Source organism: Cucumis sativus, chromosome 6, assembly GCF_000004075.3.
Source record: "Cucumis sativus cultivar 9930 chromosome 6, Cucumber_9930_V3, whole genome shotgun sequence".
In the NCBI taxonomy this organism is placed as follows: domain Eukaryota; kingdom Viridiplantae; phylum Streptophyta; class Magnoliopsida; order Cucurbitales; family Cucurbitaceae; genus Cucumis; species Cucumis sativus.
In genome coordinates, this window is record NC_026660.2 from 6,832,958 (window position 1) to 6,857,288 (window position 24,331).

Below are 24,331 nucleotides of genomic sequence, written 5' to 3' on the forward strand. Positions count from 1 at the left end.
AATTTCTTTCCCCTAAGGCCACATTTAGCCAACTAGAAACGAAATAAATCCTTAAATGAAAAAGCGCCTATTTGATTTTTTTTTGTTTGAAAATGTCTTTTTTTTAAGTACACCATGGGGTGGGGATTTAAATTCGGATATCTTGTGCTCGTAATATGAAAAGTGGGCAATTTTGATTTTTTTTAAAGATCTTTTTTAAGTGCAATTTAGGGAGAGAGATTTGAACGTGCAAACTATTGTCTAATCATAATGAAATATGAGACCCATTTTTAAGTTTATAAAAAATGTCTACAATAAGGTAAATGAGTCGAGGATGCTCAATTTGATTGAAATACTAACTATATGCTGAAAGCTTCAAAACATGTTGTCGTTGCACGTTGATAAAATCAATTGGAGTGTGCATAGAGTGGTGACTACCTTTCATAAAATAAATTTGGTCTGACAGAGTAACATCCCGACTTTGAGGTATTTTATTTTAAACAATTTGTCTTTTTATTTAAAGATTTTAAATTGTTGGGGTGTTTTTTATTACAGAAATTTTGGGAGAAGAAAAGAAATAGGATAAAATGAAGTATATTATATTATAATAGTTATTATAAATATTATTATTATAAAAAAATAAAAAATAAAAGGAAATTAAAATTTTCCTTTCTTCTTCTCACGGGTGCTACGCCCTCTCCATCTCCCTCTTCCAGTAACTTACCCAGCGGCCACCATTTCTTTTTTCTTGTTCGTTCACCTGAAGCCGAAACCCAGCCGACCATCCTCTGTTTCTTTTTTGTGCAAGCCGTTCGCCGGGCGTCAAACTCGCAACCGCCGCCGCCCACCCTCTTCCTCCCTTCTCTTTTCCGTTCCGACGAAGACAGCCGCCGACCGTTTCCGACAGCTGCACGCCCTACGCCGTCTCTCCGCCGCGAATCGTCTGTTTGCAAGCTGCCGGTCTCCGTTCGTGAAGCCCAGCCGCCGCGTCAGATCGCCGGTCGATTTTGAGGCAGCGCGCGTTTCCTTCCGGCCACTCATCACAAATCAATTTACTCTGATCAGTTTGCACGAATTTTTTGTGTAGATTCGGTCGCTACTGCCTTGTTTTACTGTGAGTTGTTGAATTTTTATTGATAAAAATTGAAGTTGGGTTGTAGTTGTTTCCAAAACAAATTCAAGATTGGTTGGATTAATTGTTGACAGTTGTGCAATCTTAGGTTGAACTTGAATTCCTTGGGTTCACAACAAACATTAGATTTAGTTGGAGCATACTGTGTTTGACTGGAAAAACTTATATATATATATGTATTTATTGATGTGGACTTGTGGTTGAGTGCATGTTGTGACGGACTCGATATGTATATGTACAAACATAAGGATGTGGAAATGACTAAATCTCATAGATGTTGCTTATATAAAGTGTGGATTGAACTGGTAGATTGTTGTTTAGACTGAATGTATGACATACTGATATGGTTGCGTTCTTGTGAATGGAGGAGACGTCATGGTTGTGCCCTTGTAGACTGAGGGGATGTTATGATTATTTAGTTTGTTGACTGATATGTGCATCATTTGGGGTGTTTGAGATTTAGTGTGGAGGAACTCGAGGAGTTTGAGATGAGATTTAGTACACATTAAATGCTACGTCGATTATGTGTTTGGTATGTTGTAACTGTTATTTACTTTTCATGTTTATCGAGTAGCAAGTATGTCTAATTGTATAAATGATGCGGTGTGCAGTTCTGCATGATGTTTGCCTTGGTATCTCAGTTAAGCCGAAGCAAAAAAGCATTGATTTCATAGTTAAGCCTAATCACCATATTCTTTTTTTTTCTTTTCCAGAAAAGCATTGGTTTCTCAGTCAAGCTGAAGAAATAGATTCCGATAATCTTCTAGATCCCATGGAGATGAAGGTCAAAGAACTTTTAAAGGAATTTCAGCTTGACTACTCCCCTGCACTGCATAAGCTCGTCGAGAGCACAGTTTCAGATATAAAAAAAGCAATTGAACTTATTCCTGATGACTTGAAGGTTGTTTTTCTCTCCATTCATTACCTAAATGTCAAACGATGAATGACCCCTATGTTCTTTGCTCGATAAACTGCTTCACCTGGTGTCATTAACCAATGAATGGCCTTGGTGTTCTTGTCATGTTTAACCAAACTAGAGTCTTGTTTTGTTTTTCCTTGAATTTCTAGATTCTGAATTGAATTCAAAGCTAAAAACTTTACAGGTTACTGCAGCTGCAGCTCCGGGTTTTATCAGGGATATTGGCGCAGACAAAGTGGAATTCAAATTTAGGAAACCAAAATCAATTAAGATTGGTGGCAGTTATGCCTTTCAAGGCATTGCAAAACCCGATGTAAATGTGGATCTTTTAGTTGGCTTGCCAAAGGTATTGCATATTTAAGTTGACGAAGTTCAGGTATTTCTTAATTTGGTGTAGTAGTAGTCTGAATGTCTTTAAGGAGTAACCTTAAAGTTAGGTTAGGTTTTCTTGGACAGTTGGCTTCATCAAATGTTCAAGAGTCTGACAGTAGTCCTAGCTTTAACCATCTGACTTGAGAAAGCTTTGAGGACTTGTGATTATTGAAATGGAACAAATGTTCAGATATAATATCTGTAATTGCAAATTTAACATACTTGTCTGTATGTTCGGAATTTTTTTTCAATATTTTATGCTGGTAGGGTAGTAAACTAGTAGTTCTCTTGGATGTTTCTTAGACTACACTTCTTGGTGGCAGGAGTGCTTCCATGAGAAAGACTACCTGAATTACCGGTACCATGCTAAAAGGTTCCTTTACCTTTGCACAATCAAGAAGTATTTGAACTCATCTTCAATGTTTTCAAAGGTTGAATATTCTACACTTCAGAATGAGGCTCGAAAACCTGTTTTAATCATTCATCCAGGTTGGTTATGTGGGAGCTTTGCAATTACTGCATCAGAAATTTAGTATTCACTTTATCTGAGAAAATAGATGTTGGCATTGCACTTGCTTGCACATTTAATCGTATGTGTTAAAAGGGAAGCCCGAAGGATGTTCCCGACCCTATCAGGCGAGATGCCAACCATCACTCCTATAATCAAACACACTTGCTTTCACATTTAGGCCTTAATTACATTCATAATATTAACTTTGAGAAATAAAATTTCGGTTGTAGCTTTGGAGGAGCTGAAGGTAGCTCCTGGATTTTTTGTCAGAATAATTCCAACAATAGAAGCATCCTATTTTAGCATTTCAAAATTGAATCTCAAGCGAAATAACATCCATGCCTTGAACCAAGGTATTCTCATCATTTCATTTTTAGTATGTTATGTTCACCATACTTTGACCATCTATTAGTTAAGTGTGTCAACCAACTTTTCTCGTTTCTTTTTTATTATTTGTTTCAAGGGAGCTTACTGCCAGCTACACCTAAGTATAACTCTAGCATTTTGGAAGATATGTACTTCGAAGATACTGCGGAAATGGTTAAGAAGCCTTTTCTTGAATCAAAAAGTTTGGTAGAAACCTTAATTCTACTTAAGGTATGCTCATGAGTCACAATATTGTCTTGTACTGACCTGATCACTTTAGATCTTTGATATTTTAACATCTCATTTATGTTATAGGTTTGGGCTCGGCAGAGGGCTCCAATATATGTTCATGATTGCTTGAGTGGATTTTTAATAGCTGTAATATTATCATACCTCATTATGCACAACATAATAAATCATTCAATGACGGCGATCCAGATGTTTCGTGTTGCAGTAAAATTTATAGGCAAGTTTCTCTTTTATTTTGCTCTATCCTCTCACTCGTTAGTCAAAACAGCATTCGGTGATGTGCATGACAAAGAAAAATAAGAATGATTTTTTAATCATTATTTCTTTTTCCAGTTTTAAATATATTCTCTAAGGAAAAGAGATATGAATATGAGACATGGATAGGACACGATTATTATAGTATACATTTTTAAAAATATACCATTTTTATGTCAAAAGGAAATTCATAGTAAATCAAACAGATGCCTTTATATGCTTAAAAAGCTTAGTTCAATGTATCTCACACTCAATTTATTATTATTGTCATATATGTGCCTTTTTAGTCTAGTCAACTAATGTTCTATGCATATCTATCATATTTGTTGCACTACGAGTGTCAGATACATATCCAACAAATGTCCAAGTGTGGGAAATGTGTACGACACGGACACACTAGCCAAACTAAAGTGTTCGTGCTTCTTAGGATGCCTCCTTTATATGTGAAAGTTTCTGTGCTAGAGCAATGCTAGTAACAAGTGATAAATATATTTGATAAATGATGGTTTTAAATCATATTATGGTTCAATTGCCTGAAATTAATAGTTTTCCTTGAGTTATATAGAAGTTGTCATATTCTTCTGTTTAAGAAAGGAAATTTGTAATTATTTGGAAAATTTTATCCTGTGTCTGCAGCCTCTTCAGATTTATGGAAGCGTGGGCTCTATTTTAAGCTTGGACCTCAAAGTATTATTTCAAAGGAGGTTTAAGTTTTGTTTCTTAATGCTTTTTAAAATGTATTTATTTGTATGAGTATCTTTTTTTGTGTTGGGTGTTTTTCCTTTTTTTTAATTAAGTTCCTGAGGTCAACTTCAGGAGATAAGATTCTTTTCATTTTTTGGGTTATGTTCCATCAATGATGAGTCCAAAAAAATTTTAGTTTACACTGTCAATTGCTTTTCCAGATTATCGTATAATCATTATTATTTACTTTAGTTCTATCTATTTAATGATACTTCACAGAGTATCTGTGTTTTTTTATAATTCTCATTGATGATCAGTTATGTCGTGGGAGATCTCTCATGCAATCATTGCGTTTCTAATATTTTTTCCTTGCAAACTCTGTGTTAATGTTTGATTCAACTCTCTCATGCAGGAAAAGAAGCAATATAAAGATCTGTTTCCTGTGGTTATATGCAATCCATCTTCCAACTTTAACATTGCTTTTCGAATATCGCAATCAGGTTTAGCTGAGGTACGGTTATGTAAAAAATTTATGCTCAATCAATTCTGACTGTGTTCATTAATTTCTGAAATGTAATTAAATCCCATTTTTATTGCTATGTTGAAAAATATTAGGGGATTAATGAGAATTCAATCCCTAGAAAGCTTACAGAAAACTTACTCTTGTTTGAGTTAACTACAAGAAGTGGTATAGTTACAAAAGGAATTTAATTAAGGACACCAACACCTCATCCCAATAGCTGTTTTTGGTTTATTATTTTTATTTTTAAAATTTTCTTTAGCCATTAATCCAATAAGATGCGTTTTACTGAACTTGAACTTTGACTGGAGTATCTTTGTGTTTTTTGAATCGCTGTCAGTAAAGGAGTTATTCCATATTATTTACTGTTGAATTATGATAAATCTGGCTGGCGGCTTAAGTTCAACAAACTTAGAAGGGGTTTCCCTCAATTTAGACTGAAGTAGTATGAAAAGCAGAGGTGCACATGATTTTTCTTCTGTATTCTAACAGAAAATATCAATTCGAACCATTTTGGAGTCATTTCATTTGCATTTACTATTTATTGCCTTTAAACAAAGGAGGGTTTTCCAACTTACGTTTTTTTAAAAAAATTATTTATTACTTTTTATACTTTGTTCTCAGCTGATATGTTAGCTTCTTCCTTTTTCTTTTGTCCATTTCTCAATTTTCAGCTTCAAGATGAGGCTGCAATGGCACTTGTATGTTTGGACAAATGCAGTAATGGTGGATTTGAAGAGGTTTTTATGACCAAAATTGACTTTGCTGTTAAATATGACCATTGTATTAGGTATAGACCGCAACTCTTCTACATTTCCTTTTTTTCCCCTGCATTATTGTACATTATGGATGGTCTCTGTCATTGATTTTCATCCTATTTAATTATGGGCATCTACGTCAAAGTAAGATTTCATTTTGCTCTACATCATGGTCTGTATTTATTTCTATAGATTGAATTTGAGGGGACAAGATAAGCTATATGCATCAGGCTTTTGTATTGATGATGAGTGCTGGAGACTATATGAGCAGAAAATACATGGGGTTTTAAGTCAAGGCCTGACTGATAGAGCAAAATTCATTCGTGTTTCCTGGAGGAACACCGAGCCTGGATGCAATATTGAAAATGTATGGGTCATTTACTGAAACTTAGTGTTTTATGTATATGTATTATTCTTTAATCAAGTGTGCTAATCGTCCTTGTGATCTCAGGGATTATCAGCATTTGATATGCAACCATTGCTTGTTGGAATTTCAATAAGCTCTGTGGAAAAAGCCTTTCGTGTAGTTGATATTGGTCCGAATGCTGATGACAAAGAAGATGTATATAACTCCCCAAGTTAGAAAGTTTCCCCCCTTTTAAAATACATTTACTCATCAAGCTTTTATTCCATAACAGGCCCTAAAATTTCGGAGATTTTGGGGTGAAAAAGCTGAGCTCAGGAGATTTAAAGATGGCAGAATTGCAGAAAGCACAGGTTATATAATATCTTTTCTTCTGCTAGATTATTAACTTTGTTGATAGGAGTATTGTGGCCTTACAAGTTGCATCTGAGACCACCCACAAAAGGTTAACTTGGTTATTTCTAAATTTCGTAGTTTGGGAAACTGATCAGTGGACAAGACATCTCATTTTAAAAAGAATTGTGGAATATCTTTTTGTTCGACACCTTTCACCAATGTCAACCAACTGTATTATGCATGCTGTGGATCAGATTGATTTCTCCCTGCTTCATGGTTCTCGAGGTATTCTATGACCTGATCTTTTATAATATTTTCTTTAAACAAGAAACGAACTTTTAATTGTTAAATGAAAAGATAGCTATGACATGTTACTATAGTTCATGAACCAACTTTCACAAAATGCTATTTTTGTATTTGTTTTTCCATAATTTATGCATAATTTTCTTTCAACCATAATCTTTTCATATTAAGTTTGATTCTTTCTATTTAATATTCACAAAATTTTCTAATGCATTTCCTTGTATTGCAACCGTGTTTACAAGATGCTTTCTGCATCTAGCCCCCCTCAAGTCAAACTATAATGCTATTTTAAGTTTATAGCAGCGTATGACTTGGAAGTTACTTTTTCTTACATAAACTAATATTTACATATCTTAGTGGGTTCAAAAGAAAAATTTTACACCATATGCTGTATTGAAACAAATGCTAAGGCAATATTTTCTTTAAATAAAAGGTTTCTTTATTATTTCAGATCCGATAACATTTTCTGGAACTTTGCTTGAGGCATATGAAGTTTTATCGAAGCGTTTACGGTCAATTGAAGACATTCCTTTGAAGGTGTCTGCTGTACAGCCTTTAGACTCAGGTATTACTCTTCAGAGGACACAATTCCCTTGGCTCTTGATTATTCCTGTCAATTATAATTTCATTGTCCAGGTTTAGATTGCAGGGATTTGGACTATTTACCTTTTATCATTTATATCAAAGAGTGTAGGGATCTGTACTTCTTCATCATATCTTTAATTGACATCATTTTGGCAATGAAGTCAGCAGAGTTTACCTCGTAATAAGTGTGATTACTTGGGAGTTAGGAGATGCAAAAACAAAATAAGAAAATGCACTAATGTTTTAACTGAGCTGTAGTCCTATTTTTGAAATGGTTTTCTATTTATCTGCCCTGAGACAATTTTGGTTATATCAGCATAATAATTTAGTACTATCAACTTTAAATAAGAAGGAATCTTGGTTATATCAACCGGAAGTTCAGGAATAATATTTCCCCTAGACACAGGGTTAAGAATAGCAGACTGTATGCTTATCATATTTACAGCCTTCAGGTATACATCTGTCTATCCTCCCGAACCTCACCCACTAGCTGAAGAAAAAGCAAGTGATCGGCGAACACTGAAGACATTTGCTCCATCCTGCATCAAGCCACTCGAAGTTATGATTCAGGCATGAAGTAACCCTGAACTCTACGTTTCTTTATTAGCATTTTGGAAATAACTTTTGACCAGATCTTATCCCCTTATTTTCAGTTGGAAGGCTCTGGGAACTGGCCTACTGATGAGGTTGCAATTGAAAAAACCAAAACAGCCTTCCTTCTTAAAATTGGAGAGAGGTGAGCAAATTTTGATTTTGTAATGACAACATTAACCTCGGATGTCAAGCTGATGGTCTCAATATTGCAGTCTACAGAATGATTGGGGTATGACATGCATTGCTTCAGAAGATTCTGTTAATGTACTTGTTTCTGGTTATGCCTTCCGTCTAAAAATTTGGCATGAAAGAGGCCTGAGTTTGTTGAGTAAGGAATGTAAGCCGTCATCTCTCTGACATATTTATGAGGTCTTGGGTCAGGTGGTATTGTGGTTTTCTTGAACCATTTAAATGTTAACAAGTTAACTTAATTTTCAGCTGGAAATGATTTATCAAATCGGACCTCCTTGACAGATAAACAACTTTTTATTCAAAGCCAGCATTCTAGCATGATTAGTGGACTACAGGCTCGTCACTCAATATATGGACCGGTTGTTAGGTGTGTACTGATTGCTGTGTATGTTATAGATTTCAATAATGCACTCCTCACAACTGTGTTGTTGTCATTTTAAGGTTGGCCAAACGATGGATAGCCTCACATTTCTTTTCAGCATGCTTGGTAGAGGAAGCAGTCGAACTGTTGGTAGCTTCAATTTTCCTAAAGCCTCTACCCTTCCATGCACCACTTTCTCGAATCACAGGTTTTTTAAGGTGTGTATATACTAATGGATGGTTAATGCATCTTTGTGGGGAGCCTTTTCTTTTTCTTTTATCTGTAATTTCATGGGAGGAAAGTGAAACGGAATGGTTATAAAATAACAAAAGCCTAAAACAAAAGTGAATGGCAAAAATATAATAAATTAGCTTTTACAGAAAGATATTCCAGTTATACGAAAAAAAAGAATAAATAAAGGACAATTGCAGAAAAGAACTTGGACGTAGAAACCAAAAGTTAGGTATTGGAATGAGCCATGTTGCACACTCCTTCCTAAAACCTCTCTACACCCTTAAAGGTTCTCTTCTCTCTCTCTCTCTAGCCAAATAATTCTTTCAATAGCAAGGGAAGTGGCTTGCGAACAACCCTTTCTTTCTCTAGTTCCCTTTCCAATGGAAAATATTAAGAATTTGGAATGCGAGGCAAGGCCCATCAAATTACTCATCTGCAAGTTCCTGGTTATTTATCGTTATTATTATTTTAAATTATTTGTCTAAAGAGAATTCAAATTTTATTGAGGAAAATGAGATAACAGTACAAGGATATACAGGAAAGGCCAACAAAATAAGTCCAAACAAGTCGTGGCAAAAAAAAAAAAGAGCAAACAAGAACTAGCAGAAAGGGACTCCTATCTAGAGGAATAAGACCTAGCACATTATTACAAAACTCCTTAGATCCGAAGCTCACAAAGAAATATAAAGTCTAGCGACAAATTTATTCCTAGGACAATTTGCCCTATAAAGATTCGGTTCTCTAGTCAAGTAGGGAAAAAAAAAACTCTTTTAGGCCTCAATCATGAAAGTTTCTGATAACTATCCTTTCGATCTTATTTTATTTGATTGAAGTCATTTTTTTAGTTTCGCTCTCTTTTCTTTGAGCCTTATTTTTTTTATGCTCTTGTATTCTTTTTCTTTTTTTTTTTCCAATGAAAATTTGGTTATTCATGAAAAACAAGCTTGCTGAAAGATTATGCCTTTATCCTGCCCTACTCATATGTACTTGCTATAACCTTATGCCACGAAGCATCAAAATCTGAAGTGATTTCCAACCTTACCAAGATAATTGAATTTATCATTAAATTATTATTATTTTCTCATTTGACATCCTTCAGTGCTTAGTTTGTTTGCAGCTCACTTCATTTGTTTCTGCTTTGTGACTTCTTTATAGGTTCTTAAGATTATTGTCGGAATATGATTGGACTTTTTCTCCATTGGTTATTGACATAAACAATGATTTGGGTGCAAACGAGGAGAAAGAAATAGCTGTAAGAATGTGTTAGCAAGCAGTTCCTATTATACTTATGGGTGCCCTTTAATTGCTATTTATTCTCATCGATTTTTTATAGGATAAATTTAATATGACACGAAAAGATTTGCAAGAAAATCTACAAAGTGGAATTCCTGCCATGTTCTTAGCAACAGCTTATGACAAGGCATCCGAGGCTTGGACCAAGTTTTCACCAAAAGTTTCGGTATGAAAATTTAAGCTCTTTTCTAATGAGTGCCTTTAATTCAATATCTTTTCTTATCAAAAGAATAATGAATTAAGTGCCTTTCAATCTACCTAGGATATTAATTCATAACTTTTTCTGTGCCAAAATTTATAAAATTATATGATTATTTAGTTGGATTAGTTGAAGTGTGAGTAGGGACCTATGATTTCGTTACAAATTTCTCTGCAAGATGTCACTGCCGCCCGAGACTTTAAATATAGAGCTCTGTTGCACATAGTATGCATGACATCATTGATTGAGCTTTGTTATTCTTTTGTAATTGACGTTAAGTGCCCTTAATGTTAAAGGAGCTCAAAAGGTTGGCTGCTTATGCTAGAAGCAGCGCAGATTTGTTGACAAGACTAATGTTGCAGCATCAGGTCGATTCTTGTCTGTGGGAGGTAAGGAAGTATCCTAGAACCACGATTTGATCGTTTTATTTTCAGCTTTAGACGTGACAGTTCCTGAGAAACCCAACTTAAACTTCGTTCCGTTTGCAGTCCCTTTTCCGAACTCCATTGACGAACTATGACGCTGTTATTCTTCTCCATAGAGACAAATTACCTTACCCACAACACCTTCTCTTCCCATCTGAACTTAACCAAGGTAACCTTCGTGAGCTGGCTAGTGACAGTCTTTCTCGATGTTCCCTTTTCGTATTTGTCGGAGCTTTTGATATTTGAATTTTAATCACAAGCATATTCTAGCAGGAACCCATGTCGCAAAAGGGAATCCTACCAAAATCTTCACTCCATTCTTATCTCCTAGAAACTTGAAAGCAAGTTCTGAAAACATCAAGGACAGACTTTTGGTAAATTTTGATCCATTAAGGTGTTATATCGAGGATCTGCAGGCAAGTAAAGTAACTCAGGATGCCTTGATATTTCATTTTTTTAATTGTCGATTTCATTGCTTACTCATTTTTATGAAAATGTAGAAAGAATTCTCCAACACTTTCAACTTATGGTATGACTCTTTGGGAGGTGATGCAATTGGTGTAACATGGGGACAACGCAGTTCTAAGGTAATATTTTACTGCCATTTGAAAACTTATCACCACAATTTAAACCAAATTCTTTACTCTCTCTTACAGAAGCGTGAACGTGACGACGAAGATGTGGCGGAAGAAAAAGAACCAGCTGAAGTGCTAAAATCTGCTGGTGAAACTGGTAAAGGTTTAATGAGGAGTATCTACCTACTCAAAGCTCCAAGGCTCACCACCTGAGCTTAGTGCCAAAGAAATAGTATACTAGGGTTTTCTCTTCAATTAAGTATCATTAGATCTGTTGTTATTTATCCAATCATGTTTTACCCCATCTTTCAGTTGGAATTTTCTATGCCCATGGAAGAAAGGCTGCTTACCAACTGAACAATTTTCCCATTATTACAATGTATATTATATTTGATTATTGATGTATTAATATTATGGAAATTTTGGGTGAGGAAAATATACATTAGGTTTTACATTAAATTAAATCAACTTTTACTCTTCCTTCAGGACTTCACCCAACATCTCAAAATTGTATTGGTAAAATTCCAAACAGGGAGTTGGTTAGTCTCTCATCTTGATAAAATCTGTTGATAGGAAACTTACATTATGTTACATAACATAATATTTAGGAAATTGACACACCTTAGAGGAGAAAAAAATGCCATATATTCCTTCAAGTTCCGAATAATTGTTGAGAATTCCAATACTTCTTTTTTGTGGAACTTCTAAGTTCTAATTCACTAAAATATTATGTTACATAAATTTATGGTCAATTTCAGCTTGAGATTAAATAAAAGGGAATATTATACAATTAGAGCCTAACCCAAGAGTTATTTATGTGATTTTCTTAGAGTAAAGGTTAAAGTTTCTTAAAAAGAGAAAAACTTGTATCTGTAATAATGTTTTCTTTTCGTAAGACCCTCTTCAACGAGTGGTGGTGTGGAAACTTGGATTGTATCCAAATGACTCCAACAATAACAAGAATCAGTCTAAAGAAATTGCTGAGTTTAAATTCAAAGTTGTGGAACCATTAGAAAGTGTATTGTTAAAAAATTTCTGAAGTTTTGAGGTGAAATTGCTCTCACGTTTGTCTGTCATCAGTCTTCTTTCATCACTTGTTTTCAAAATATTTGTCCTTCTGAACATCTATATATTAATGCACTTTCTTACTTTCGTCTTAAAGTCATTAATTATATAGGTTGTGTCCTTCCTTAACCTCGTTAACATGTCAAACTTGAAACATGTCTATATTCCTTAATCTATATGTTAATGCTCGTCTATATCGCTTTCTAAGCTACAACATTGAGCAAAGTGACTTGTTGGGATCCAATCTCTAAATCTACCTTCTAAGTCTCCTTTTCAAATCCCTTAACTATTCTTCACCAAGTCCATTTTTTTTCATCAAAAACCTATTGGGTGTAAGTAAAACTATAAGGTCAAAACTCACTTTGATAAATCTAAAACATTATACAACTTGACTTGCTGCAAAAGGCTACTAGCAAGAATATGGTATTGATTACAAAAAAGATACATATTGTCAATATGAACTTAGCTCAACTGGCACCTGTATGTATTATTATTTTTTGCAAAGTCATTTGATTGCAAGATTTGATATATGATTTAAAAAATGAGGTGATATTGGATATAAAATTCAAAAAAGTTACATTATATTTGGAAAATCAGTAGAATTTTGATGTTAATACTGCTGGAGATTTCACTAGCAAAAAGATTTTTACATACGTTTCTAAAAAAAAGTGCTATTTTTGAAAAGTAAAAATTTGAAGAGTTATTTCTCACCATTTTTAACATTTTTTGTTCCATATTGAAATAAAACAGGAGATTAGAAATCAAAATCCTCCAGAACTCGGTGGTTCGTTTAGACTTCTACAAATTTCCTTCAGATCTTGCAATGGACAAGGTTGCGGAGGAGGTGAATCGGGTCAAAAATGAGTGGAATGAGGCTTTTCATCAAACTATCGAGCGGATTAAGGCAATCGATTCATACGATAAACAAAGTGAATCAATGGGGAAGAATTCCCTCCCCAGACTCAATGCTCTTGCTCAAGATGGATTGAACCTCCTCTCATCGCTGGAATTCAAGCTCGATCTTCTTGCTCCCCAGTTGCTCTCTGATTCTGAAGTCGAAGCTGCTCAATCGCTGCTTGAATCCTGGAAAAATCAATCTCAAAAGTAACTAATTTTCAAGCTCCTTTGTGATTCATGTAGTTTAATTGGACTGGAATTGTTAAATTCTATCGTTCTTAGCCAATAGAAGTGATGGGTGATTGTCGTTTGGTTGTTACTTGAAACGGGGTTCCTTTTTTTTTTTCCTCTTTTGTATGTATTTCAGTTTGCGATCGAGTCTGAGAAATGCTAATATGCAAGCAAAAACCAACATGAGAAAGGCTGCTCAGGAGGAGGTAATTAATTTAAACTGATTTTTGTAATATTTTCCTATATAGTTTATATAGATTGGCCTAGTATTCTTAATGCTTAATGTTGCATTTCTCCGTTATTTCCTGAATGTGGAAATTTTTTTGAGATAACACTATTTCTTCAATGTCAAACTTTACATTATACTCAGGATGTTGGTGGCTTTCATTGTAGAGAGAACGACTTCTAGGTGGAGGAGAAGAGTCCACAATTCGCAGACGGAATTTACAGTAAGTTTTCAATACGTGACGGTTTTCAAAAGGTTTATCTAATTGTTTCAAAATGTCCATCTCTTTTGTAATGTTGGAAACCTCGTTTTCCCCATATGCAGAACTAAGGCTGGAATGACATCTGCTGCAGAAAGCATCACCGAAAGCCTTCGCCGAACCCGTCAGCTTATGGTTCAGGTCTGTTTCTGGTTTTATATATCTCTCATTTTTATTATATTTAATTTGATCTTGATTGAATTTTAAATTTCGTTTCACTTAGTTATGTAATGTTCTTGAATTCTGACCTGTAGGAGGTGGAAAGAACTGCAAGCACAATTGAGACTTTCGGTATGTTTTCTAAAATCTTTGTATGGCATCTCTGTTCGTGTTGTGCTTTCCAGTCAATTAGTTAGCTTTACTTCATCTTGATGGTAGAATTACATAGCATAGCAAATGAACTTGTTAGGATATACCGTACACAACATATAGAAGTGATATCCATGATCTTATCTTAAGCTGAGTTATTAAAAAAAATTCCACTCTTGCAGATCTCATATATGCCCTCAGTTGAGGGAATTAGAAAGTAAGACATAACTTAGCGTTTATTTATTTATGAAAATATTTGTTTAGCAGGTAGTATGAGTGGTATCTCAGGTACTGATTGAAAACACCGATCATCTTGATCTTAGGGGAACGACAAGGAAATGAGTACTATCTTCGTTGCCTTGTTGTTTACAGAATGTTTAAATAATTTACATAATTTTTAGAATAAGCAAAATGGTCTGACTGGCATTTTGATTCCATTTACTCATTTTCATTAACATGGTACTTGGGTCGGACCATTTGAAGTCCACATTAATTCCTGTTGCTTTGCAGTTTTGGATATGCTAGGGTTAGATTACGGCTTATAAATTTATGATATGTGTAGATGCTAAATTATGATCACGATGTCTTGAACTACACGTCTGCTAATTTAGGATCGCATTCAGTTCTCATTGTGCTGCAAAGTTGAGGTTTCCCTCTTCTTGTCTACCTGCAGCCTGAACATTCTAATCAGATTATACTATTATTATTATGAGGTTTTTCATTTGCTCGCCTTCCTCTACTCTTCTCTACTTATTTTGAAAAAATTACATGACATGATAGTTTTTCTTGCTACTTTGCTGGGATTTTTGGAAAAGTACCATGTTCTTGAGGTGATCTTAAGCTGATTGTAAATGGAATCTAGTGAAGATAGTTGCATATCACTAACAAAAGGGTCTTCAAGTTCAAGTTGATACTATTCCCAAAGTTTAGGGATATAAATTGATATTTTCCCTTGTTATTATCTACAAGGCTCCATTGTTTAGAACAAAAATAAACATGAGAATTTGATAAAAGTTTATTTATAAAAACTTTTAAGGAAAACGTTGAGATGTGCCGAGCTCCAAACCTCTTTTCAAAACACCTCATAGTGGTAATGGGAACTCAAAACAAAATCTTCCCTTACAGCACAACAGTCCTTGATGGTGCTTATCAACTCTCCTAGCGTCTAGTAACCATAATGGAGCACAAGAACACGATATTTAAATCATTTTGGGAAATTGTTTTAAATCTCAAAACTGCTAAAAATATTTGAAAATATAGCAAATTTCAGTCTATCAATGATAGTGATAGAACTGATAAACATCTATCAGCATCTATTACTGATATTTATAAATATTTTGGCTTATTTTACTATATTTGAAAACAGTCTAATCATTTTTAAGCTCTCATATATATATATATATATATATATATATTATTTTAGACTAGTTTTTTGAAATCATGTGATAAAAGCACTAGAAGATAGAATTGCTTCTTGGATTATCTTTGTGTGTTATTGGAAACCTGGCCAACCTGTGGAACTTACACAGGAGTATTTGGTTCTTACAGATGAATCAACTGGAGTGTTAAAGAAGGCCGAGAGTGAATATAAGGGGCATCGCTCATTGTTAACACGAACCAGAAACTTACTTTCAACAATGCAACGACAAGATGTAATGGACAGGTAAATAGATGATTAATTGCCTCTTGTTCTTCAAATATAAATTCTTTATATGTCAAATCTTGGAAGAACAAATACTTTGTTTTAGGCAAAGTGGCGAGATGTCTGGTCATTCTCTAGATTGCTACGTGTTCGATATGTGTGTTTTAATTATATTAATATTATTTTTCTAATTAGAGACATGGCATGGACACAGATGAACACAATTAACCTAAAAATTAGAGTAAAAAAGGGGATCTTCTTATAGACTGAATCCTTATAGATTGATCAATCCTAAAGTATTGTGATGACATTTTTCCTTTTAGCCAACTAAATCTTTCTTCTAAGGTTTTAAATGATCATTTATTGACTTTACTTTGTGTGTTACAGTGAAGTACACCGTGTTTTAATTATAGGGAAGCATTAATGAAATTTCACAGTACTTCATACATCAATGAAATTCTTTTATTAAAAAAAGCATTAATATGTCAAACCACCTTTACGACTTAGTAAATTCTAACAATGAGAGGCTAATATGAACAGGATTATATTGGCCGTTGGGTTTTTCTTCTTCTCTCTTGCTGTTCTTTATGTCGTCTCAAAACGCATTGGGCTACTGTAGTTACAGAGGATGGCCACTGCTGCCATTAAAGCAGGGATGGCTAAGCAAGCAAATCAAATACCTGGAGATGTTATTAACCATGGTAGAAATCCAGTTCAAGCCAAGGAGGATTTAGTTCACAGAATCGAAGATCCACAGGAACGACGTATTTGGGATGAGCTTTGAACTGTAGCATTTGTGTCGGAAAATGAATGGACAAATGGCACATCTCTAGAGTTGTGTAGCTTTTTAAACACGTTTTAAGGTATACATTTCAGTCTAACGGTTTCTTGTGCAGAAAAATTTGGAGTTCAAGTTGTAATTTATTGAAACAGTGTGCATCTCTGTGGGAAAAAAACTAACAACAACTAGAGAGTACGTTTTTTGGGTGTGTTAAAGACTACATTAATACAAGTAAGCCAATCATTTTCTTCTCTATGTAGATCTGATTTAGAGCATGTTTGAGTGTAATTCTATTATTGTTAAAATCACTACAAACATATGTTCAGTTATTAAAATTCAATTTTGATGATATGAAATTAAACATTAAATTAATTTTAGAGTGATTAAATGCATATTTGGAAGTGATTTTGGACTTGACAAAAAATCGTTTTTGTTTTGAAAATTTGAGAAAGAATTAAATGTCTTTTTTTAAGAAAAAGGCCCGTTGAGAAAAAGAAAAAGAAAAACTAAGTGGGTGTTTAAATAGCCTAATAAAAAGATGTAAAAGAATAGTGGAACAAGCAACAGATCGTCTCTGAAATTCAATTGGAGAAAGAAAACATTCAACCCAAACAATCCAAATACTTCATTATAATAAAAGTGGAAGACAATTATTCAGATTGTAAGGACTATAAACTGCATTTTAAAATTTTACTACATCACTGTATTTGTACTTTTCATAAGAATATCGATGACTTTATTTCCATACAAATCACTTCTAATGTAACAAAAATAAAACACACTTGTACCGGGAGAGTTGCCCTGTTTTATCCAAGGGAGTTCAACTGTCGATTTCATACCTTATTAACTCTTACATTGTATGTTCCACAGCTGAACTCTGCCACTTGTCCATAGCTATTATACCAAAGTATAACACTAAGGTGCAAGGCGTTCGATTGACGAGATTAATTTATCCATGTGCCTAATAAGAAATGGCATTTAAGAACTAAAAATGGAGCTTACCTAACCTGGAACCTGAAAATAAAGGTCAGAACCTTGGGGAATGGGATTAGCATGATGCTGCCCATAAAATGCATAAACGATGATCATAATAATACTGACCACCACAAATCTAACCCACGCTTCTTGGTGTAACTGCAACCAAAATAAAGTGTTAGTCAACACTAACCCAACCATAGCTTTTGTTTTTTGTTGTTTTTTCTTCCATATTGAGATCTCTAAACGCAGATATATTGTCCAACATCTTTACATCTTATACTAAATGGTAAGAATACTATTTTAAACATGGTATTTTAGAATTTGGTTTTATTCTTAGTTGTCTAAATTTGGCCTTTGTCAAATTGTTATTTCTTTTAAAGAGATATTTTTCTTATCGTTATTTTACCAAGTTAATTTTTTAAGATTTATTGCAAGTATAGAAATTAAAATTAGATATTTGACGGTAGTAAAATAAGATTAAAGTAGGATTTAAACTTTTAGCATGGTGAGGATTTAGGGTATAAGATGAGTAGTACCTGAGCAAATAGGAACATGTTGACAAATATGCAAAGGGCCGGCACAAAGGGAACTCCCGGACAAGGAAATCCAGCCACATCTCCATAAGTCTGAGTAAAAAAGGATGTCGAACATAAGAAAGAAGTTAAGAACTCAATGTGAAAATTGGTTTATTTCTACAAATACTTAAGATGAACCTTTATATCATCACTTGCATACCAGATCGAAAACAGCCAAATTTCATTCTCGAGAAAGCTAGTTGATTTCGAGTCATAAATGCAATTAAAGCTAAATCGTGAATCAACCTTAAGCAACAAAGAAGACAATAGGTACTATACCTTCTCCATTGATTTCTAAATGTGTATTCCGATGGAAAATAGCGTTCGTAGAGTCAAATTAGTATTAAGGGTGGAAATATAGAGTGAAGAAATGGACCAATTGATGATAATGAGAAAAGGTTAGGATGAACAAAGATTGAAAATATAGAGCAAAAGTTCACACTTCAATCAATTGGAAGAATGGTTCATTCAATTTCAATCAGATATTCACAATTTGCCTCCTTGCTAGATTAAATAGGATTCAACTGATCGAAGCTTGAATATTTAAAACTCTTCTTTTCTCATCTTATATTCCAACCTTATGATTATTACTTTCTCTCGCTCCCTTACCAATTTTCATAATTCTCCATGCTTAAAAGAAACAGAGAATACTGTTGAGAGCAAATGTGAAAGAAAGAACTTATTCTTTGGGCTTCGTAACAAAGCTAAAGGCAAATTGAACTCACATGGCGAAGATAAAGAGCGATCGATGCAAGAAGTGCAAGAACAGCAGCTACAACAGAAACCCACAGCGAACCATACCGATAAAACACTCCAGCACCAAAACCACTGCAGGCAACTACAATAAGACAGATGACACCTTCTCGCCAGGTTGAAGAAGACACCTGACGGGTTGTTTTGTCTTTCCACCGCAGGGTGATAACACAAGCCGAGACAACAGAGTAGCCGGTCTAAACGAAGCAGCAGCAAATAGAGCTCAAGTTGCATAATAGGTTAGTTAATGAAGCAATTCTAGGATCAAAGATTAGCCAACATACCAGGGTGCCAACTGAAAGAATATGAGAGAGTGAGTGTATATTAAACAATCCAGCCAATACGCCAGCGATAATACCAACCCAGACTTGAGAAATGATAGGAGTGTGGCGTTTGGGGTGCACATCGGAAAAAAAAGAAGGCAGCAAACCATCTCTCCCAAGCCCAAGATATAGACGTGACTGTATATCACACATCCCATCAATTGGCACATAAGATACAAAATGTGAAGTAAACACATCAGTAGTTATTGAGTTAGAAGTAAATCACCTGAACATAAAGACCAACAAGAAGCGTTGTTGTAAGTCCAGCAATTGCACCAACACTTATCAAAAAAGAAACAAATTTCAAGCCTTTGGATGTAAAAGCAGCAGCCAAGGGAGCCTCTTCCCCAAGAAGATAATAAGGAACCATTCCAGTTATCACTAAGCAGACACCAATATATAGAGCAATGCAAATGAGAAGACTTCCGATTATGCCAATTGGTAAATCCCTCTGAACGGAAAAACATAAAAAAGAGAACTGATCTCTTAAAAGCTTTCAAAGGGTAGATTGCTATTTGAAGTTTTGAACTACAAAACTTATTGAATCATGGTAATCGTGTAATCATAAAGGAAGTAAATTAGTGTACCCTGGGATTTTTTGATTCTTCAGCTGAATTTGCAACTGCATCAAAGCCTACATATGCGAAGAATACTACAGTAGCTCCAGTTAACACTGCATGGAAACCATTTGGAGTAAAAGGAGACCAATTTGAAACATCAACCTCAAAAGCACCAGTTAAGATGACACACACCACGATGATGACCTGCAGACAAGTTCCAAACATCAAAGGTTCATTACATATATTTTTCATCATCATCAAACCTTTTTCTACTTCTTGATATCTAAGATTTAACACAATTCAAAACAAAAATTAAAAGTAGTATTGGATAGGAAAGGTTTTTCCATTAATATTGTGTGTAACTAAATAACAGGTAGCTGTCCAAATATAACGGATTTTCTTTCTTTTCTTCCAAAATGTTTGCTAGTATTTTCTCTTATAAGAAAGCATTGAATATAAATTGTGAAAGAATGAACCTCAAGTCCCCCCCCAATATTGATTCTCTGTACAAATCCTTGACTTCATGATGATATTTTCTTTATGCGGTCTCTAATGTACGGATGTATACCAAAGGGAAGGGAAGATAGCCTATCTTTCTAATGGTAAGAAAGCCCCAGCATTAGAATATCGTACTTTTACAACTTGGAATGCAGAAAGTTCAACGGGTAATGAGGAGTACTATTTTACTTCTAAATCACATCACATCCTTGCTTTCTTTGAAGCCTGTCGGGCTTGAAAATAAATAGAGGAAAGTATCATATCATTGATGTTTATAGTGATCTTATTAAAGTGAGCAATCGGGTCAAGTTGGTGGAGTGTGGGTGAGTTCCCAGGGCTGGGCTTCCTCTCGGTAATAACCCTTAAGAGTTAACCTTTCGGAGTCATGTGGAGGACAATGTGAGGGAAAGGTTGACTCTTGGAAAAGAAGTGTTTCTTTTTCTAAAAAGGAGGAAGGTTCTCTCTAATTCGGTCAGTTTCAGGTGATATTCCTATTGTAAAAACTTACGAGGAACTTTCTGTGGGATTGAAAAAAAACTGTCTAACCTACATGAAGCAACACAAATCCAAATATTCGACCAAGTAAATCTAGCCTTGCCAAGAGGGAGATTTAAAATATTGAAGTGCAACGACAGAACATAAAACTATAAAAAGCTCCCACAGGTTTAACTATGGAATCTTTTAAAAAACAAAAAAAAAAAAAAAAAAAACTCAAAACCTAACCACATTAGAGTCCCTCCCTTGCTAAGTACCAACAAGACCCGCAAAGACCAAAATATTACCAATGAACAAGTACTGTACACATTGTGAAAGAATGAGAATTCGTACTAGTATTTTCCAACAAATTAATAGGTTGAATAAAAGCATATGCACCTTCAATGAAGTCATGATGGAGTTTACAGTAGAAGACTCTCCAACACCCCAACAAAGAATAAAGGTCAATAGAGCTAGAAGAACTGGAGCCAGTACATTAATAGAAATAACTCCTCCCAATAACTCTTGCCCATTTCCAAGCCAATTTGGAATGTTGTCTTTAAAAAGAGGAAAGATCTCAAGAAATGAGATTATATAACCAGCTAAGCTCCGTGCTATACTAGCTGCTGCAATATGATAGTCAAGCATCAATTGTGCAAAAACAAGAAAAGCAGTGAGTTCATTAAATGCTGCATATGTATACAAGTATGCTCCGCCCACAACAGGAGGAAAGCGAGTAGCCAGTTCGGCATAACAGAGTGCATTTAGGATACATGATACTCCTGCTAGCGTGAAACTAATGGTGACTCCTGCATCAAAATAAAACACTTGTAAAAGTTTCTCATATAACAGAAATAAGTTCACCAGCAAGACAAATCCTCCAGAGGTGTTCCTTTGGAATAAAAGAAATAACATCCTCATCTACTCCCCTACCAATCTCAGCAATAAGAGCGAAACCAAATCACAGTTTAAAAAAACTAACGAAACAAAATATAGAACATCAGTTAAATAAACCGGACGTCCACTAAAAATTCGACAAGTAACAGTACAACTCAAAAACTCAGAGAATCCGAAAACGACAAATCCAGAAATCGTACGGCCGAATACAAAACGAACACATACTCCGCCAGATCGAAAAATCGTAGCGCACACAAAACTAAGCATTCATATAACGATAAATACACATCAGAAGCATAGAAGAAGGAGAAATAACTCACCAGGACCAGCGTCATGAGCGACAGTACCGGTGACAACAAAGATTCCAGCTCCGATGGAAGCGCCGACGCCGAGAAGAACAAGATCGATGACGCCGAGACGGCGCACGAGGCCATCGCCGGAGTTGGTACGATTGGAGGAAGCATCGGAGGGAGAAATCAATGGCTTGGTTCTCAAAGCAGAGGAACAAAAACGGGAGAAAAATGAAGAAGATGAAGAAGAAGAAGAAGAAGAAGAAGAAGAAGGTTGTAAATTTCGAGCACCCATGAAATGACGATGCCACGTGAAGTTCCAAAAGCGGAGACTTGGGAACCGTAAGAAATATCGATAAAATGGTTACTACCAATATCTTTGTTCTTATTAGTTATTCCTCACCCAATTGTTGGATTTTCTTTTATAAAATATCTTTTTATTTATTTTTGTTATGTGTTTGATCATATAAAATTAATTTTAAATATTTATATTTCTTTCCAAAAATTGTCTGCAAAAGTATAGACGTTGGAAGAACGACGTTTTGAAAATGTTAGTCATTCTTATCGGACATATCAAACAATATACATATATATTCATGCTAACCAAGCTATACTCGTTTTGTTAACAATTTCAATATATTATATTATGTGCTATTTGAAAATATCTTTAGCTCTATATATTATTTGCGATTATTTTGCCTAACTTTCAATAATACCTAGTTGTTGTTTTTCTGTTGTCAAAGTAAATTTAGTTTAATTAGATTTGATATCTCACATTCGATATTGTATTTAAAATAAAATATTTTTAAAGAAAACATGACATTAACTAAATTAAACAATATTCTACCCTTTCATGAGTAGGAAATGATTCTTCTATGGGAAAAGGTTAAAAGAGAAAAAGGGGTGTAAAGAGAATGAAAGAAAAAGATTTTGAATTAATGCTTATAATCTTATATTTTATTTAAAACAAGATAGAAATAACTATGAAGATAAAAAAAAAAAACAATAGACTAAAAAATGAAGATTAGGGTTTGGACTGCAGAGTTGTAGAGTTGCTACTAAATAATAATAATGACTAAGAAAAAAAAAAGAAAAAATATATAAACATTTGCTAATTGGATTTGAGATTAAACTTCGTTTGGTTATCGAAAAATTAAAAATAATACTCTCATCCACAAAGATCGAAAAATAGTTCTAATTCTGTTTTTTTTTTTTTTTTTTTGTGTGCATTTGGGTGCATATTGACTACATCAATCTATTATGTAGTCTCTTGCTACACTGAATTAAAGGTTGCCGTATGATCACATTTTGTTAGTTGAATAAAAAATCTTCACTAAGAAGTTTCGTAGTTATAGTCAAAAAGGAAAAAGAAATGTAGAAAGATGCTGATATATATGGTTTAATTGTAACATTTTTTAATTTCTTTTCCATTCCCCTTTTTCTAATAGTTAACATGTAGAGTTAGGGACTTTTTTTTTTGTCCTTTTTCTTTGCAATTTGAAAAAAAAAAAAGTTGGTAGGTCATAATATTATTTTAGTTCTCTTGGTCTATATGAAATTTTACAATTTTTTTATTGGATAAAATATTTAACTGAATTTTATGAACTCTTATATCATATTTGATAGTACGAGTTTTCATCTCAAAATCAATTGAAAATGAAAGAAGTAATTCATCTATCTTATAAAAAGTTTCTTAGTTTTTTCAATACGAGAGTCTCAATAGATGAATGCAACCGACTACACCAAAGTGACAGAGAAAAGAAAAAGAATGATAATCAATGCCTTATTCATGATGTTATACCATAGTTTGGCTTTAATCCAAAATACTAAACAACTCTTAATTTAGTTTCCCTCTAACTAGATCATTGTTTTATTTTTGACCTTGAACTTCTAACACGATGTTGTAAGTTTTTGTTTGAAATATACACACATGTATACGTATAAAAGTATAAAAGTTACTTGAACTATTTCAAAATCATCAAACTCAAACAATACACTTTAAATAGATTAAATGTAGATTATGGGTATGAATAATATATTCAAATGAATTAGATAAAATAAAAATAAGAGTAGCAACAAGAAGCACCAGTGGTCTAGTGGTAGAATAGTACCCTGCCACGGTACAGACCCGGGTTCGATTCCCGGCTGGTGCAAAGAGTTAGCGATGATGAAAATAGCGTTGATTGTGAGGACATGGGTCTCTCACGACCGTCTGATCTTCGGACGAAAATCAACAACGCGACGGAGCTCTCTATTTTATTTTTATTTCCCAAATTTACATCAGGACAATTGAAATTATATAAATAAATGTGCTTTACCAATACACATGTTTTCATCATGTCCATCAGTTATTATAGTTAGAAATCG

At 34.2% G+C, this 24,331-nt stretch overlaps 3 protein-coding genes and 3 non-coding genes across 8 annotated transcripts; 4 read left to right on the forward strand and 2 right to left on the reverse strand.

The window, feature by feature from the left end:
• Positions 1–644: 644 nt before the first annotated feature.
• LOC101220196 (nucleolar protein 6) lies at positions 645–11,686 on the forward strand. Of its 3 annotated transcripts, none has more exons than XM_031887086.1 (27): positions 645–1,093; positions 1,825–2,012; positions 2,215–2,376; positions 2,726–2,891; positions 3,144–3,266; positions 3,377–3,510; positions 3,595–3,745; positions 4,420–4,487; positions 4,880–4,978; positions 5,662–5,777; positions 5,938–6,112; positions 6,197–6,307; positions 6,384–6,462; positions 6,584–6,730; positions 7,200–7,313; positions 7,779–7,903; positions 7,987–8,069; positions 8,140–8,264; positions 8,402–8,486; positions 8,561–8,698; positions 9,870–9,966; positions 10,048–10,173; positions 10,503–10,595; positions 10,695–10,800; positions 10,905–11,047; positions 11,132–11,218; positions 11,288–11,686. In XM_031887086.1, exons 2-27 carry the CDS (start codon positions 1,884–1,886, stop codon positions 11,417–11,419), a joined length of 3,114 nt encoding a protein of 1,037 aa, XP_031742946.1. In that variant the 5' UTR covers positions 645–1,093; positions 1,825–1,883; the 3' UTR covers positions 11,420–11,686. The 3 variants fall into 3 exon arrangements, with proteins under 3 accessions (XP_031742946.1, XP_031742945.1, XP_031742947.1); XM_031887085.1 differs by having other exon boundaries at positions 646–1,093; positions 8,366–8,486; XM_031887087.1 differs by lacking the exon at positions 645–1,093 and having other exon boundaries at positions 1,885–2,012; positions 2,225–2,376; positions 8,366–8,486.
• Positions 2,952–3,073, reverse strand: LOC116404844. Its single transcript, XR_004217942.1, has one exon. It is a non-coding gene; the product is annotated as a U6atac minor spliceosomal RNA (small nuclear RNA).
• A 1,339-nt stretch (positions 11,687–13,025) lies between the features above and the next one.
• On the forward strand, positions 13,026–16,875 carry LOC101212139. The gene is made up of 7 exons (XM_011658536.2): positions 13,026–13,375; positions 13,536–13,605; positions 13,793–13,848; positions 13,950–14,025; positions 14,139–14,175; positions 15,742–15,856; positions 16,376–16,875. Exons 1-7 carry the CDS (start codon positions 13,095–13,097, stop codon positions 16,452–16,454), a joined length of 714 nt encoding a protein of 237 aa, XP_011656838.2. The 5' UTR covers positions 13,026–13,094; the 3' UTR covers positions 16,455–16,875.
• Positions 16,876–17,217: 342 nt separating this feature from the next.
• Positions 17,218–22,348, reverse strand: LOC101211660 (cationic amino acid transporter 9, chloroplastic). Its single transcript, XM_004140468.3, has 8 exons — positions 21,995–22,348; positions 21,177–21,586; positions 19,833–20,009; positions 19,472–19,696; positions 19,207–19,383; positions 18,895–19,119; positions 18,131–18,220; positions 17,218–17,750 (listed from the first exon to the last, which is right to left on the reverse strand). The coding sequence occupies exons 1-8, from the start codon at positions 22,257–22,259 to the stop codon at positions 17,619–17,621; spliced, it is 1,701 nt and encodes a 566-aa protein (XP_004140516.2). The 5' UTR covers positions 22,260–22,348; the 3' UTR covers positions 17,218–17,618.
• Positions 22,349–24,046: 1,698 nt separating this feature from the next.
• On the forward strand, positions 24,047–24,117 carry TRNAG-GCC. The gene has a single exon. It is a non-coding gene; the product is annotated as a tRNA-Gly (tRNA).
• Positions 24,118–24,123: 6 nt separating this feature from the next.
• On the forward strand, positions 24,124–24,214 carry LOC116404860. The gene has a single exon (XR_004217957.1). It is a non-coding gene; the product is annotated as a small nucleolar RNA snoR114 (small nucleolar RNA).
• Positions 24,215–24,331: the final 117 nt, after the last annotated feature.

Coding starts and splice junctions, on each gene's coding strand:
- LOC101220196 (XM_031887085.1), top strand. CDS start 1,884: ATGGAGATGAAGGTCAAAGAACTTTTAAAGGAATTTCAGCTTGACTAC. Junction 4,979..5,661: donor CGCAATCAGGTTTAGCTGAG/GTACGGTTATGT, acceptor CTCAATTTTCAG/CTTCAAGATGAGGCTGCAAT. Junction 8,487..8,560: donor ATATATGGACCGGTTGTTAG/GTGTGTACTGAT, acceptor TGTCATTTTAAG/GTTGGCCAAACGATGGATAG.
- LOC101212139 (XM_011658536.2), top strand. CDS start 13,095: ATGGACAAGGTTGCGGAGGAGGTGAATCGGGTCAAAAATGAGTGGAAT. Junction 13,606..13,792: donor GAAAGGCTGCTCAGGAGGAG/GTAATTAATTTA, acceptor CTTTCATTGTAG/AGAGAACGACTTCTAGGTGG. Junction 13,849..13,949: donor ATTCGCAGACGGAATTTACA/GTAAGTTTTCAA, acceptor CCCCATATGCAG/AACTAAGGCTGGAATGACAT.
- LOC101211660 (XM_004140468.3), bottom strand. CDS start 22,259: ATGGGTGCTCGAAATTTACAACCTTCTTCTTCTTCTTCTTCTTCTTCT. Junction 19,384..19,471: donor TTGTTGGTCTTTATGTTCAG/GTGATTTACTTC, acceptor TGTGATATACAG/TCACGTCTATATCTTGGGCT. Junction 17,751..18,130: donor ACATGTTCCTATTTGCTCAG/GTACTACTCATC, acceptor TTTTGGTTGCAG/TTACACCAAGAAGCGTGGGT.